A 16,827-nucleotide genomic window follows, 5' to 3' on the forward strand; every position below is an offset into this window, starting at 1 on the left:
ATTCAATTCTAGTGATATTTTACATAACTGTTCTTACTTGTAATGTTGGGGGAGGGGGGGGGGAGCCACAAACATGGTTTAAAACGGGGCATGAACACTGGTTGTCCCCTTTCCCTATGCCCTTGTAGCTAATGAAACTTTTGTATAAACAGATGAATCCCAGTAATACACATGATGTCATCATTATCAGGCACTCTCTTGTTTATTTTTTACTAATATGTTACACTGTAATGTTGTTGCAGGTTATAAAGTTCTTTGAAGGAATTACCGTAAAAGTTCTATTTTTATCAATGATTATAAATATAAGATATACAGAGTTTTTGTTTCAAAATTTTCCATGAACAGTTTTCACAATTTATCTAAGATTTGAAATTTGGAGCCCAATCATAATTCATTTGTCCATCTGTCCAATAATGTGTCTATCCATTAAGTATGATAAAGCCAGAGGGTTCAAGGTCTAAACATGATGATGTGGGGATTCTGTGATAAAATTTTCAAGTTCAGTACGCAGGTGGATTATGTTCAAAGAAAGGTAACAGTTAGTTTTGGGTCGCAGGGTCAAGGGCATGATGAGGTATTAACCTAAAGTAGGTCCCTGGATTATGTCACAAATTTCTTAGTCCGATGTAATTAGCAACAACAATAATTTTATTCATGCAGGTGCAAGGATGGTCGGTAAGAAAATTTGATTGGTTAGAGTACTTTTGATCAAAGAAAACATTGGCTTCATTTCTATTATACAACTCTTTCATTTCAGTATCCGTCAAAAAGCTGTCAAATCACGTCATTTATATACAGTAGTTTTTCTCTCTGGATATATATATGTACAATTTAGAGTGTACTATTTATTGATTAGTACTGCCTGTTTGGATTCAGTGTTATTTTTGCTCAAGCAAGGCATTAAATTTTTCTGAAGATTGGTCCCTACAAAACACAACTGTGGCATTATTCAAATATATTCTCTCCGAATTAACACTCGTGAATAGTTGCTACAGATGTAAATTTCAATCATTTCACCCTGTGAGCAATTAATATTTTAATGCAGAGAATGAGAAAAAGTTACACATTATTCATACAGACAGTACTAGAGCAAGCTTTTCTTAGGTGATATGTACATTTATTATATACCCATCAATGTATTGTTCTTTGATACTGTGGATTTCACAGAGGTGATTCGGTTTTCCTGATAACCACACTGTGGTTTTCTGATTCTGTATCAGTATCCTCTGAAACTGATGCTGTCACAATGCATCAACGCAACGTTATTTGTGGAAAATATTGACTGCGTCACAAATGAAACTGCGTACACAAAACATAATTGCACGGTATGTCTGTGTTTTTGATAATTTGGATTACATTTATTATCTTATAAATGTGGATTTAAAATGCTTAAGGGGGTATATAATAAATTTATCATTACCACAGTAACTTAATCCGAAGATTTGGATCATGTTTCATTGACAGGTGCGGATCGTCAGATCAGACTCGACGCTTCGCGCCTCGTGTGATCTGATGATCCGCGTCTGTCAACTCGACGTGATCCGACTCTTCGGATCAAGTTACTGTAGTAATAATATATATGTATCAGATTTTATAGTTGAAACATTTGAGGGGAAAAGTAGACATTGCTGTTGCTTAGATGAAAATTTACTTTCGTTTTTGTGTGCAGAGGATTGTTTTCCTTATCACGCCAGCTTTACATTTTCCATGCATTCTGAAGAATTCTATTTTAAGCTTTTATATGCTGTCAGATATGCCCTTGTTCTCTTTTGATTCTTGGAATTTCTGTAGAGGGTATATCGGTAAGTTTTAAAGTGTACTACATGTATATGTAAATTTCATTGAATATTTTGTTTGACAGGCCAGAGATCCAGAGGGACTTCCTTTGACCTTCAGAGTTCTGTCTGGAGATGGCAACAATGACTTTACCTTGAGCTCAACAACGTATGTGTCTGTGCTCTTACAAGTTTTCAGTTTTATGAATTTGAATGTTGTTTCTGGTAAATGTTAGAAAATTATGGTGTGAACTGCTTTAGAATTGATTGTGGATTCTTTATTACAGGGGGGAGCTTAGTACAGCTAGACTATTGAACAGGGAGGCAATACCTCAGTACACTTTGAACATTCAAGTCCAGGATCAAACTTCACAGGTGAATATTAATTCCGTAATTATCAGAAACATTTTTACACATATTTAAAATCTCTGTTATAGTGGTAAAATTGGAGTATTTGTTTAATAGTTTGAACTTTGGTAAGAGGTAAGCAGAAACCATAACGTAATTAAGCGAAGTTGTGAACAAAATTGTAAAATACAAGTAAAGTGACCTCAGTCTTTCACCTTCACCATTAGTGATGCTATCTGATCACCATAACAAGACAGAACGTGGAATCTGCGGATTTCTCAGTGATGTCATATAACACCCACCCATTCACACTTAGTCGTCCACTGTCTGGTATCACAATAGCCGAAGTTGAAATGCTTAGCATTTTATGCTGGTAACATAGATACTAAGAATTCATTGATGGAGAAAGGAAGTTGTTAAGAGGCACACTTTTACATCTATGTTTGTTTGCATTGTTATCCTGGTTTATGCTATTTGTAGCCCCAGTTTTCTTCGTTTTTTAATTTATTATGATAGCCTTTGCATTGATTCAAAGCATGATTTTGTAATTCTCAGAAGTATAGCTAGAATGAAAGTGAAAGGCAATTTGTTGGGGGGGGGGGGGGGTTGTTAAAAGGGAAGTAACTCTATTTGGGGTAAATTGCTCATTATTTTTGTTGCAACCCCTGGATCTTACACTCATGCAAGTCAAAAACAAGTTCACTTGTCAGGTTAAAGCAATGTGATACCAAAAACAATTGCTATGGTTCATGCAAATGCATGTTGTACCTTTTTATTATGTATTGAAACCTTTGCGAATATTCTTGTTTTAGTTTGCACAAACAACGCTGACAATTATCATACAAGACGTGAACGATAACAACCCTGTTTTTACAACAAGTATCTACACATTCTCAGTAGTAGAAGGAAAGACCAATGAACCTGTGGGCACTGTCACGGTAAATGTCATCTTTATACAGCGACTAATTGTAAAGGCAATGTCATCTTTATACAGCGACTAATTGTAAAGGCAATGCCGTCCGGAAGAACAGCTGAATTCTGAAATATATGACAAGAAGTTCCTTTTATTATGATATACACACTGACACTGTTTAATCTGTTTGTTTTTTTTGGTCATCTAATAGGCAACTGATGCAGACCTGGGTATAAATGCAAATGTTGCGTACCAGATATCACCATATTCATCAACAGGCTCTGCCAGTTTGTAAGTGTTAAAAGGATTTCCTTTGTTAGCGCTATTCTAGCAGAAACAATGAGGGGGAGGGGGGTGGGGGTGTCATGCACAGCCGTAATGGTATTTGCTAGAATTCATTTTCATTTACCTCTCTGCAAAAATCTAGCTGTGATCAGAAGAATCGAAGATGTAATAAAACTTCCCAATATTCCTTAGTGTGGTCCATCAGCAGCTGATTAGCTGATTTTGTTTGTTTTTTTTACAATCATCCCCCTTCCCAACAAAGTTTTTTTTTGGGGTGGGGGGTGGGGGTGTTACACTGGAATCTCCTTGACCCTCTGTCGACATCATTTGTTCAGGGGATATCTTTAACAGGGATTAACAGATTTGATTAAAAGCAATATACATGTGTGTATTTGTCCTCTCTTCCTGCATTTTTTTGCTGGAATAAGCCCAAGTGATTTGTGAGATTTCATTTATATTTTTTCTTTACATTTCAATTGTTAACACTTTCCTATGTACATGAGTGGTTTCAGTGTATAAATACATTTCAAATTGCCAGATTTTCCATTCAACCATCTGGAGAAATTCGAACACTCAGTGCATTAGATTATGAGACAAGAACCTCTCATGTGATCCTGGTGCTGGGCACCGATGGAGGAGCTAGTGCTAGAACTGGAACAGCAACTGTTACCATCAATGTACAGGACGTAGAGGACGTGATTCCATTGTTTACAGAGACTAATATCGAGAGGTCCATTAATGAACGACAACCAATTAATACAGTGGTAGTGCAAGTCACGGTACGTACCACTATGGAATGCTTTTAAAAACTATTAGTGATCGCTTAAACATTGCAGAATTTTTGTTTATTTTTCAATAACTATCTACAAGTATATGTACATGTATCTTCTAGAATTAAAACATTGTGAATTGCTGCTTTTTTCCTGAAATAGATTTGTCTAGTTTTCTGATTTTCCATTACGTTTCCAAAATTTAAAAACAAAATTCTTCTTGTTTCTCTAGGCATTGGATCAGGATACGACCAAGCGTATTAGTTACACATTCAGCGGGGGGGAGACCAGTGCCTTTAGTATCGATGCAAATAGTGGTGTCATCTCTACCACACAGATTCTTCAGTACGAGACGAAGAATCGCTATGTGTTCACAGTAACTACAAATGAAGGAGCAAGTTCCAATGCCTTGTCTGCAACAGCAACAGTCACCATTAATGTTCTGGTGTGTAATATAAACTAGCAGACTGCCAGGTTTAGTCCCCTTAATACAAGGATGTACATGACTGGATATTATTTCATCCAAAATTCTGATACATTTAAACAGGCTTATAGTGAAGTGCTGGGGATGAACAATTTCGATTCCATATTAACGTAATTGGTTATATCCAATAAGTTCATAATATGTATTAAAACTACAGGGAATCAAAATCACTTTGCTGTAAGAGTGAATTCAGTATAAACGTGTTCGCTGTAACCATGTTTTACTGCGGCGTGAAATAATTAGAACGCTTTCGCTTTCTTTACAGGATATCAACAATTATCCTCCAGTGATTGCGCCTGTGCCTGCCAATATACAGTTTCTTGAAAATGTTCCTGTGGGAACTGTTCTTCTTTCCAGTATCACAGTGAATGATGCAGACGCACAGGCAAGTTCATAGAACAGACATGTTCTGCTTTGTGTACAAACCTCTGTAGATCTGGAAATTTTAATGAGATTTTATTTCTGCAAGACTAGCATCAGTTTGTACAAGATAAAAACTGTCACGAATGATTGATATTACACTAAAGAACAATAAATGAGAGGAAATACTGCAAAAATTAAATGCACATAAAATGAGAGGAAATATTGTAAAACTAGATATTGATAGAATTAAATGAAATATAACTGGATCTATAAGATTCCTCAAATAGACTCTATTTCTAATGTTTAAATCTTGTTTATGATGTGATATTTTCTTTCTCATTGAAGAATACTGCCAACAGTGAAATAGGCTTTCGAATAACCTCTGTTACATCCAGTGCTACCAATCCAAATCTTCGGGAATGGTTCTACATCAACCCACAAACTGGGCAGATCATTTTGGGTAGATCATTTTTACAAGACCCTGGTGTTGCAAGATATGAAGTAAGTTTTTTCAATTTCTGTACTCAGATTTTGTGAAAGGAATGATTTAACAATTAATTAGAAAACTCCATGTCAGAAAAAAATATGTTAAAGATGTGAATTTATATGAAAGTTCACTATTAGATCACTATAACTAAATAGCTCTATTGTAGGTGATGATTGTATGTCTCAATATACAGGGGTATGAATAGAGAAATGCTTATAATATTGATCACTTTACAAAGTCTCAGTTACATTATTTGTTAGTATAAGATATTTTACTTTTATTAAATCAGATTACTGTGGAGGCACGAGATGGTGGAGTGCCTTCATTGTCTGCCTCCACTACGGTTACCGTCAACGTAGTAAGAAACACCGCTCCATTCTTCCCGCCTCCAAAATCAGCTACAGTCACCATCTCCAATAGCCACGCAGTGAATTCATTAGTCACCACTTACACAGCCACAGACAATGATAACGAGGTGGGAAAACTGTAAAATAATTTGTTATAATTCCAATGTTACTTATTACAATTGTTTTGATTGGACAAAAATAAATCTAAACAAAAATTTACACATCAATAAATCCAAAAACGCTATGTATACATACGCGCTTGAAAACAAACAACATAGTGCGGGGAAAGTATTCAAATTATTGAAGTTGATAATGCACGGAACGAATTGGAATTATAAGAATCAAACATTCTTTTTGAAGAATTTATCGATATGTAAACTCTGGACATTTTACTCACAAACTTAACATAAAAGTGCTTCACACTTTTATTCAGTTTGTGAGTAAAATGTCCAGAGTTTACACATTGATAAATTCTTCAAAAAGAATGTTTAATCCTAAAATAAAATATATTAAATTTCAATCTAACACCCCCCTAGTATTATTGAGTTAATGGAACTCGGAAAGGATTATTCTCTCCATTCCTGTAGAGTTTTAACCTTCAATAGAATTGACATCTTTTTGTTTTGTTTGTTATTTAGCCTCAGTTTAACCAGGTGACCTACTCCATGGTAACAGACTCCACCGCGAATTCCCTGTTCAGACTGGATTCTGTCAGTGGACAGATTACGCTCATTAGCACCCTCACAGCTGACGATGCTTCTCAGTACTTTGTAAGTTCTTGATTTCTAAACTAGAATTTGTAAAGTCTAAAAGTGTTGATCTTCAGACTACTGAAGGTAAATCCAGCAAAAAGAATACGGAAACATATACGTAGAATTCTCTACTTATTGTAAATCTTATTTAGTTACAAATTGATTAATTGTATTATTTAACATCTATTTTAAAAATAGAAAATGGGGGGGGGGGTATATATTTAAGAAAAATCGTATGGGTTTCATTTTTTATATTGTATAAATATCTGATTGCCTATATCTAATTACAGTTGACAATCATTGCGACAGACAATGGAGGCCTATCAGACACTGGTACAGTTACTGTTAGTGTGAATCGCAATTTATTTAATCCTCAATGGAATCCAAGTGGCGGACCCTTCACGGCTACAAGAAATGTGACAGAAAATAGAGCAGTCTTGGATACCGTATATACCCTCTCAGCAATAGACACAGATATTCAGGTACAGAATGATGATATTTAGAAAATCTCAAGTGAAACATTGATTTTTAAATGTTTGGTGTGCAGGTACATGTAAATACATGTACGTGTACGTATAGATATACACTTATAGTGAGAAAGAAAAGTATTTAGTTTAATTATCAAAAAGAGTTTTTTTTTAAAAAGTATCTTGAACAAGCTTTAAACTTACAGGACAAGGGAAATTCATTCAGGCACCATAAATCTGAGTCCAGTGCAAATCTGGAAACTGGAGTCTCTTGTTAAAAATTTCAGTTATTAGACTCACTTGTACACTTTTTAAACATTTTCATGAAAATTCACTCAATAGTTTTTGTGGAATCTTGCTAATTGAACATCCAGAATTTTACCCGCAGTAATGAAAATGCATTCTGACCAATGCTTTTCATTAACGTATTTCTGCTAACATACAAACACGCACACTCCAATAAACAAATACACCAGAACAACATTTCCTCGGTGATCGAGTTTTAAAATAATTGAATTTTCAATCATACAGCCACCATTCAATACGAAAGTCTACAACATTTTGTCAACTACAAGTGCTGCCCAGCATTTCCAGATTGATAGTCAGGGAAATGTCCAAATCATTCGTTCCCTAGCCATTGATCGTGGAGTCAGTCAGTATGTGGTAAGTTCGAGTCCTTCAATTTCCTTTAACAATTCATTTTCTTCTAACACAGTATGAAATATTTTCACAAATTATTGATCTACATACAATTATATCTGATACAAGTCATAACACATTCATTTTTGTCATGGCATTCAGTTTTAAAATGTGTGGCTTTTGCTGAAAACGGTTATGAAGTTGAAACGTGAATTGGATAAAAGAGATGGCTCATAGCTGTATATTTTATTCTTTGGAATCTTGGCAAATGGTATAAATTTTATGTAAAGTGTTAATGTTCATTTTAATTTCAATTGACTTTGTACTTAGCTTCAGTTCATGACGTCAGAATTGGAAATAAGTTGTATCGTAATGTTTCATGTTATTTCAGCTGACCATTGAGCTAAGAGATGGTGGAAACAGAGTCGCGGCACAACGGTTTACACTCACCGTGAATGTTATCAGAAACACAAACCCCCCAGTTTTCTTTGATGCTTCATATTACAAAGAAATTGATGAGACACTAAGTGTTGGGTCCAGTATTCTACAAGTACAAGCCAGCGACCAGGATCCAGAGGTCAGAGCATATCCAAGTGAACCCTGAAGTCAATAAAATTAAGTACATGTACGCTCCGAAATGTATGGTTCATGTACTCTAGAATGATTTTGACTATATAAACATTTACTTGTATTTTCAGCTGCAGTTCAGAACCATCACCTTTACCCTGTTGGCAAACACTGCTGGAAATAACTTGTTTTCTATGGATGCTGCGTCGGGTATTCTTAGTGTGAAAAGTACTCTGACCAGTGATCCAACTGTCACTTTTAATGTAAGTACAACTGAATGGGAAGATAGTCTTCCTTAGTGGAAGTGTTTCTTTCATGTTCTGTGTGACTGTATGATTACAGGTACTGTATAGGGAATTAATTTCACAGGTGATTTTCACAATTTTTTTCTCATCTGACATGATCGCTGTTTTAAAAAATGTGCGAATTTATAGTAAAAAAAAAAAAGAAGAAGGTACCTCTCATCTAATCTTAATGCATCTTGTAGCAAAAACAACCCTGTATTAAAATATTTTTCACTTCAGGTTGCCTATTGTGCTCCACAGATGTATACACTAACTAAGCAATACTTGTAGGGTTTAAATACAATATGAAGTAAATTTGGTCATTCATCTGAAATTTATATAGCATGGAAAAATTTATTTCAATGCCCTTCTCTCTCCCCCCCCCCCCCCCCCCCCCATTGGACTTGCTTCCCAATCCGTGACAATAATATAAAAATAACGAAGAGACTTCTTTATTTACGGCTGCTAATAAAATTGTTAATGAAATACAATATTCCATTAGTTCGACATCTGACTGAATTGGCTCCCAATATCCAAAAAACGTGATAGGGAAGAATGTGAACATTGTTCATTGGAGACAAGTAAAAGTGGCACAATATGGGCTAAGTGATTGAGTTCATGTTAAAATAAAAAAAACAAACAAAACATTGTTATACAGTTTTGTCTAGTAAAGTTTGAAATGATACAACATAAATGAAGTTATTTGAACAAAAGTAACTGAAAAATGAAAACATAAGTTACAAACTGACGATAAAAGTAAAGTGTGCATTATCAGGTAATAATCTTAGGCATGGGTAAATCAAGACCAAAGCCACGTGTTTTAGTGATGAAAAAGCTTAGAGCTTTGACTTAATAAACAGGTGTTTCAAAATGAATACAAATCATTATATGCTGGTTTTAATTCAAGGATATCATGGCAATTAAAAATAATCAAATAACAAGTATATAAGATCTCAGTTTACTGATTGAGTACACAATATTTTCTGGTAGTCTAGACTTGTAACGGGGTATTAAAAAAAGTTTTTCTAATCTAACCTTTTCACTGTTATTTCTTTAATTCACTGATCTATTTACACCATGAGTATAGCAAATATTTTCACTGGGAGTTATTTTCCCTTATGTGGTATATGAAATGTGTCGTCTTTGCAATACATGAATTTTAGATATTTTAATGAACTTTCAGTTCAGAAAGTAGTGATTATTTTTTTTTAAGAAACGGTATAAGTGGTGTAAAAAAACACAAAAAAGATTTTTCAACTGACAATTGTAATTTTATATCTAAAGCTTGGAAAAAATCCTTATGTGTGAAATTGTTATGCATTTTAAGGTTAAAAATAACTCTAAGGAATGAAACACAGTAAAAATATACCTGTTGTTGTTGAAAGCGATGAAATTTCAGGGATATCCTCACCTTTTTTCCAGATGATAGCAGTTGCCACTGATGGTGGTAGTCCATCCCAGTCAGCAAATGCCGTGGTTACCATCAAAGTCAACCGCAACCGTGTTACTCCGTTGTGGAACACTCTTTCTTATCAGGTCACCATCTTGGAAACTCAGACAGTGGGTTCACCTTTAAGTCTGAGTCCAAGTGCACTTAGTGCAAGGGACACTGACGCCCAGCCACCTAACAATGTGGTTAACTTCCGCTTGAAAGCCATTGTTGCTAGGGAAGGGTCAACTGTGTATCCGAGTGAACAGGACAGTTTTGCGGTCAGCACCAGCGGACAAGTGACAGTGAGGAGTCCTTTGATGGGACTAACGGCCACAGTTTATGAGGTAAATTTATTTTCATTAGCAGTGGAAACCTTTTACTTGGGAATGTGGAAGTAATTTCCTCAGTACCATGCAACATATAACTGAATTTATGAATTTGGGGACATTTTACGCAAACGTTTATTCAAATAAGCTTATTGATAAACTATACAATAATTATTTTTCATGGGGCTTTCATTTTTGGTGTATGGTATGGACATACCTCCAAGAATTTGAATCCTCGATGATCAAGAGATAGGGAGACACAAAAAAGAATAACAGCTATCAACCACAGAATCAAGCCCCCATGAGCGTACCCCACAAAAATGATAGTATAGTAAAAACAAATTCTTTTGCAGTTGTTGGTGGAAGCGTATGATTTGGGAGATCCTTCCAGGACTAGCTCAACCAATGCGACTGTCACTATTAATGTACAGCGTAACAGAGCTCCCGTTTTCACCTCATCATCGTATGGTTTTACAATGAGGGAGGATGCCACGGTGGGCAGTCAGACCCTAGTCGGACAGGTCATAGCAAACGATCCAGACACAGCAGTAAGCATTCTTTGTGTTAGGATAGCAGATCATTTGAATTATTTCACTTTAAATCTGGAACCATTTTTTTTTTATGCTTTAACATCGAATTAAAATACAATTGAACTTCGGCATCTCGAACACTGATATCTCGAATTCCATGGATATATTAAAGAGATTCGGAAGTCCCAATTACTTATTCTTAAAGTAGTTTACCCACGGTATCTCGAATCCTCAGATTTCTCAGTTTTTTCTCGGTCCCATTGAGTTCGGGATAACGAGGTTTGACTGTATGTGCAACTTGATTAATATACATTGTATGGATACTGTGGAATTTGGTAAACTAGTCATGCCTGATGCCAGGAACAGTATACAGGGTACACAACATCCAGAATGCAGGATGTATTTCCAGAAAGGCATTCAGAGTATGGTGTAATTGTGTATAAACAGACTGACCAACATACTAACTGACCAGCATACAAACTGACCAACATACGAATTTACCAACATCTAAACTGACGGACATACAAACTGACAGACATACAAACTGACGGACATACAAACTGACCGAGATAAAATCTGACGAACATACAAATCGACGAACATACAAACTTACCAACATACAAACTAACCAGCATACAAACTGATGAACATACAAACTTACCGACATACAACCTGACCAGCATACAAACTTACCGACATACAACCTGACCAGCATACAAACTGATGAACATACAAACTTACCGACATACAACCTGACCAGCATACAAACTGATGAACATACAAACTTACCGACATACAACCTGACCAGCATACAAACTGATGAACATACAAACTTACCGACATACAAACTGACCACTATACAAACTGACAAGTGTACACAATAACCAACATTTTGGGTTGCCTGACATTCTGATTAAAACAGAGTACAGTGAATATGCAAGAATTTGAAATGCTTTAAGTTTTTACTGAAATTTTTAAGTGCTACATGTATATCTAACAAGATTTTGTGTGATTATGGGGCATGTATTCAGGCAACATGTTTATTGTTTTATTTAAGATCTCGCAATTCAGCACCCTGACCTATGCCATTGAATCTCTGGGAGTGGGGTCTCCCAGCGTATATTTTACTATTGATTCCAGTGGTCGCATCACCTTAAGAAATGCTGTAAATACAATACTTGACTCAGAATTCAGGGTAAGTTTTCAGTTACAATTGGATTTTATATAAGTTTTCGACCACTGATATGCCACATTTGCTTGATATACCAGATTTAATCCTCTATAAATTTTCATTGCTGATTTGTATGAATAATTTATTGAATTTGAGATTGTCTGATGAATTTGTGTGCAAAGTAGTATAGTTTCTGTGTTTTTTTCTATGAGCATATGATTATTAATGTATTCAGGAATATTGGAGGTTAACTTAATGAGAGAGAGGAAGGATGTTGTTGTTTTAAAATTTGCAAGTTCAGATTTGACTTTGTCTTTAAAGTTTTTGGTACGAGTCTCAGATAGTGGAACACCACCCCTGTCAGATGAGGCAGTGGTTACCATAACGATTAACAGGAACTTGTGGGCCCCAGCATTTAATCCGCTGAATTACGCCACAACTGTCCAGGAGACCCTCCCAGCAGGATCAAATACAGATGTTGTAGTAATTGCCACAGATCAAGATTTAAATGTAAGTTTTTTTCTTAATGTTCCTTTATTTTTATGATCTGAGAGCACATTTAACTTGTGCAGGAAATACAGCATAATGAAGAATAATTGAACATAACAAGCTGATAGTATTCATGTCTAGTTCACTAAAAGTCAAAATGTTTACTGGATAGAAATTTGATTGAATGGGTACATGTAAACAATGTCCAGGAAAACACAATTATAGTGAACCTCTGGGTCCAGCAAAATACAGTTCATTACATGTGTAACCAGACTTCATTATACAGTAAAACACAATTATAATGAACCTCTGGGTCCAGCAAAATACAGTTCATTACATGTGTAACCAGACTTCATTATACAGTAAAACACAATTATAATGAACCTCTGGGTCCAGCAAAATACAGTTCATTACATGTGTAACCAGACTTCATTATACAGTTAAACATGGTTATAGTGAACCTCCAGAGCCAGTAAAAAACAGTTCATTATAACCAAACCTCATTATAACCAATAACATTTTCACTATTTTCCTCTCCTAGGGAAATGAGTATCACTTTGCGATAAGCATGAATTCTTTATAAGCATTTTATATCTATATATGTGTGTGTGTATTATTGTCAAAATAAATGTATATATATTTGATGAGATGGCTTCTGTTTTTCAGGCACCAAATAATCAAGTTCTTTATTCAGCTGTTGGGGATCAGAGTGCCATGCAGTACTTTGATGTTAATGAAAACAGTGGGCGGGTCTTCATCAGACAACCTCTGTACACTGGAACTTCATCTCAGTATTTGGTTAGCACGGTTTTATTTGTGTCATTATGCAGAATACATTTGTCTCACTTTCATCAGTATACATACTATTTTCCTTATCTCTTAAGATTTATATATATGAATCATATCTTGTACATTATAATGAACTTGAAGACTATGCTTTGTGATTCAAGCTTGATAAGTGAGCATGAAATATTGAAAGTAACATCTGATTTAGAAATTAAAACGTTACTTTTTTATTACAGGGTATGATGGGATATCTTTCACAAATTCATTTAAGAAATGTAACACCTATATAATGTGAATTTTATTTTCTCTGCTGTAGCTGAATGTCAGAGTGTCAGATAGAGCGGAAAGCCCACTGATTTCACAGCAAACGGCCACAGTCACAATAACAGTCGAACGGAATCTCTTCCCACCTGTGTTCCGCAACCTGCCTACAACCCAGTCCCTCCCCAGAACTTCTGGAGTTGGATTTGATGTCTACACAGTCTTTGCCAATGACAGTGATACTAAAGTAATTTATCTACTATCTGTGTTACGTTAAGCCACGGCTTTGAATTATTGTTACTTAAATCCTGGAAAATTTTAGTTCATGATATTTTTGTGAGTGTCGGTCAAATTGCCATTGTAGATGAATTTTAGTATTTCCAATTAGTTAGTTTCTCGTACATTTCAACAAAATAATAAAAGAATAAAGAAAATTAAAAGTGACATTCTTGCAGTTTGCTATGATCAATTTCATGAATATGTTTCAATATTATTCAAAATAGAAGATAATAAAATATTGAGAGAGATAGCATGCATCCTGACATTTAATATGAACTGGAGTCTGTGGTATACATTGTATTTTATAACCAAAAAGAAGTCTGAATATGACAGCTTGTGATTGGTCCTGCTTCATACTACTTATAATGGGGTTTTTATTTTGTTTCAGACCCCCTTTAATGTTGTTACATACTCTTTAGTGTCGGGGACAAATGAATTCAGTATTAACCCAGGATCTGGGCTTATACAACTACAGACAAACACACTGACTCAAGCTGAATATGTGGTAAGTCATTTCTTTTTCACTAGCCAGTCTTTATTAGGGGGAATCATCCGTTCTTTAAGATGCCAGTCTTTATTGGGGAGAGAGAGGGGGGGGGGGGGTCAATTCATAAAAATGAGATAATGATGTGTTGTACAGACCATAAATCTGCATGCATATTTTGTGAATTCAAGGAGGATTTGAATTGTTATTGGGTGATAATTCAGTTAATACATGCAATTGCAGAGTTTTTCAGCATGATCGTAAGGTCGAGTACTCTATGTGTTCAGAAATCGTATTTTGTTATCTAAATTATATGAAATAATGACTTGTTGGTTTGTAGTTGACGGTGGAGGCCCGAGATGGAGCAAATGTTCCTAGGAGAAGCTACTCCACGCTGACTTTGAGAGTTGATAGTAATTTAGAAAAGCCGGTGTGGGCGACACCTGGTTCTCTGACTTCATTTGAAGCTTCCACTACAATTTACGAGACTCACGACTATGTGACTTCGGTGTATTCATTCCAAGCTAATGATGCAGACACTGTGGTGAGATTCCTGAATGATCTCTGTTTAAAAAAATTTGTTCGGAGAAATTTGATTGGTTATTTATTTGAATTCCAAGAGGTTAATTGACAGAAATGAAATAATCCAAAGACGAGTGAAAAAAAAAATCGTGGGGGAAGGGAGGGGGATGAATTGCTGCATGTTTTTTTGTATTTCAAGTTTTGAAGTCAATAAAAGGTAAGGTTCGTCTGAAAGCATGGATAGATCATATGTCCCATCCCCAACATCAATGAAAAAGCATTTCTGATGGGGTTAGATTTTTGGTTTTAAATTATATACTGCTAGGTGAACTACAATAGAGTGCTATTTGGAATATTTTGAAGGGTATCCACCACTGGAAATCTACAATGTTGGATTCTATTTATTTTAGTATCAATACAATATGATGAAATGACCTGTATACTATATGCTACTTGTCATATTGTTATGGATTGTCATATTTACTTTTGACAGAACCCTTACAACACTGTGAGATATGTAGTGGAGGGCGAGGGCAATGCTCCAAACTTTTTCGCTGTGGCTGATAGTGGACAAACGTTCCTAAAAACATCCCTACTGCAAAGAACAGAAACCCAATTTGTGGTATGTTTTTCTTGTGTATTATGAGTATTGGTAAATATTATGTACGGAGTATGAAGTGCAATTGTGTGTGTTAGCTAGTTTTATTAAGTACATGCATGATGTCAATGTATTTGGTGATCATTTCACAGAATGATCTTGGCACATGTGTGTTTTTGTTACAAGATTAGATACTGTAGCATTGTCTGTTTTCATGAGGTCAGATCTTGATAATTTGAGAAACAATAGCATGTCTATGAGGTCTTGATTTCGTAGTTTTATCATTGTTTGTGGTAATCATTACTTCCTCCTTTTCTTGGAGGATTTAAATTCGTGGATATGTCGATACCATAAAATGTATACTCTCACTAAACGAGGAAATGTTTGATTACTGAGATTCCAGATTGAATGATTTCTGCAGGGTTACATTTATCAATAAACAGATGTGATAAGAAGATGCACACCTCTTCTTTTGACAGCTGGTGGTAAGAGCAGAGGATGGTGGAAATCCGCCCCGTCAAGCCGACAACAAAGCCAAACTGACCATCACTGTGATTAGAAACAACAACGCTCCTCAGTGGCAAAACCCAATGACAACAGCTCTGATTTCACAACAAGCTGGAACTGGGCAATCAGTTGGCACTGTGCTTGTAGCGACAGACACTGATACTTTCTTCAACGTAGTGCGATACGAGATCATCGGGGATGGTGATGCTGCAGCCTTCTTTACGATTGCCAACCCATCCATCGGACAGATCACAGTGGCAAACTCTCTGGCATCATCATCTGACCAGATCTACTACGTAAGAATGATATGGATTGATTTTATGTAGATCTAGAAAATCTGATTAATGTTGAATCAAGGTACAGTGATCCCCTGTTATAACACCAACATTTGTACCTATGCAATTTTGGCATTATAACGGGGGTGGCATTATATCGGGGGAGGGGGGTGTACAGCTGTCATAAGAAATCAAACGAATTTTATCTACTACTTCAATGTGCTATTAGATTTCAGTGTGTCCGCCATAATAAGATTTTAAAAAAAACAATGTGCATATTTAAACTCAGATGATTATCGTTTACATAACTTATTATCTGCTCCAAACTTTGATATCTGGAGGACTAACGGTGGATAATTGGTTAAGCCTGCTTACTGAAAATTTCATGCTGTTGATTGGCGATAATTAGCGGGGGTGATTGTAACGGTATTTGACCAAATCGTACCTGTAAATAGGATGGCGGTATGCGGGGGATGGCGTTATAACGGGGTTTTACATAGCGAGGAAAACAGGACTTTGAACTTTTTTGGTGATATGGGGGGGGGGGGGGGGGGGGGGGCAATATAGTGGGGGATCACTGTACTATATTCCATCTGAGCAGAATTTTTAGTGAGGATTTAATTTTGGCATTACTAGAGAGGGTGTTGACATCGCTAAAATCAAATATCGCAGACAATTCATTCAAT

The 16,827-nt window shown here is 35.7% G+C and overlaps 1 protein-coding gene across 1 annotated transcript in view; it reads left to right on the forward strand.

The window, feature by feature from the left end:
• Nucleotides 1-16,827, forward strand: part of LOC125671402 (uncharacterized) — a 139,343-nt gene that overhangs the window by 13,253 nt on the left and 109,263 nt on the right. The window contains exons 16-40 of the mRNA XM_056163272.1: nt 661-675; nt 1,862-1,944; nt 2,063-2,150; nt 2,936-3,061; nt 3,248-3,327; nt 3,860-4,100; nt 4,324-4,536; nt 4,841-4,960; nt 5,284-5,439; nt 5,715-5,900; nt 6,411-6,542; nt 6,815-7,006; nt 7,523-7,654; nt 8,022-8,207; nt 8,329-8,460; nt 9,904-10,257; nt 10,593-10,787; nt 11,827-11,964; nt 12,262-12,450; nt 13,096-13,227; nt 13,532-13,723; nt 14,144-14,260; nt 14,580-14,783; nt 15,255-15,383; nt 15,839-16,162. Coding sequence (XP_056019247.1) covers nt 661-675; nt 1,862-1,944; nt 2,063-2,150; nt 2,936-3,061; nt 3,248-3,327; nt 3,860-4,100; nt 4,324-4,536; nt 4,841-4,960; nt 5,284-5,439; nt 5,715-5,900; nt 6,411-6,542; nt 6,815-7,006; nt 7,523-7,654; nt 8,022-8,207; nt 8,329-8,460; nt 9,904-10,257; nt 10,593-10,787; nt 11,827-11,964; nt 12,262-12,450; nt 13,096-13,227; nt 13,532-13,723; nt 14,144-14,260; nt 14,580-14,783; nt 15,255-15,383; nt 15,839-16,162 — 4,056 coding nt within the window. The remainder of the gene's footprint in view (nt 1-660; nt 676-1,861; nt 1,945-2,062; nt 2,151-2,935; nt 3,062-3,247; nt 3,328-3,859; nt 4,101-4,323; nt 4,537-4,840; nt 4,961-5,283; nt 5,440-5,714; nt 5,901-6,410; nt 6,543-6,814; nt 7,007-7,522; nt 7,655-8,021; nt 8,208-8,328; nt 8,461-9,903; nt 10,258-10,592; nt 10,788-11,826; nt 11,965-12,261; nt 12,451-13,095; nt 13,228-13,531; nt 13,724-14,143; nt 14,261-14,579; nt 14,784-15,254; nt 15,384-15,838; nt 16,163-16,827) is intronic.

This window comes from Ostrea edulis, chromosome 4 (genome assembly GCF_947568905.1).
Source record: "Ostrea edulis chromosome 4, xbOstEdul1.1, whole genome shotgun sequence".
NCBI classification, from domain to species: domain Eukaryota; kingdom Metazoa; phylum Mollusca; class Bivalvia; order Ostreida; family Ostreidae; genus Ostrea; species Ostrea edulis.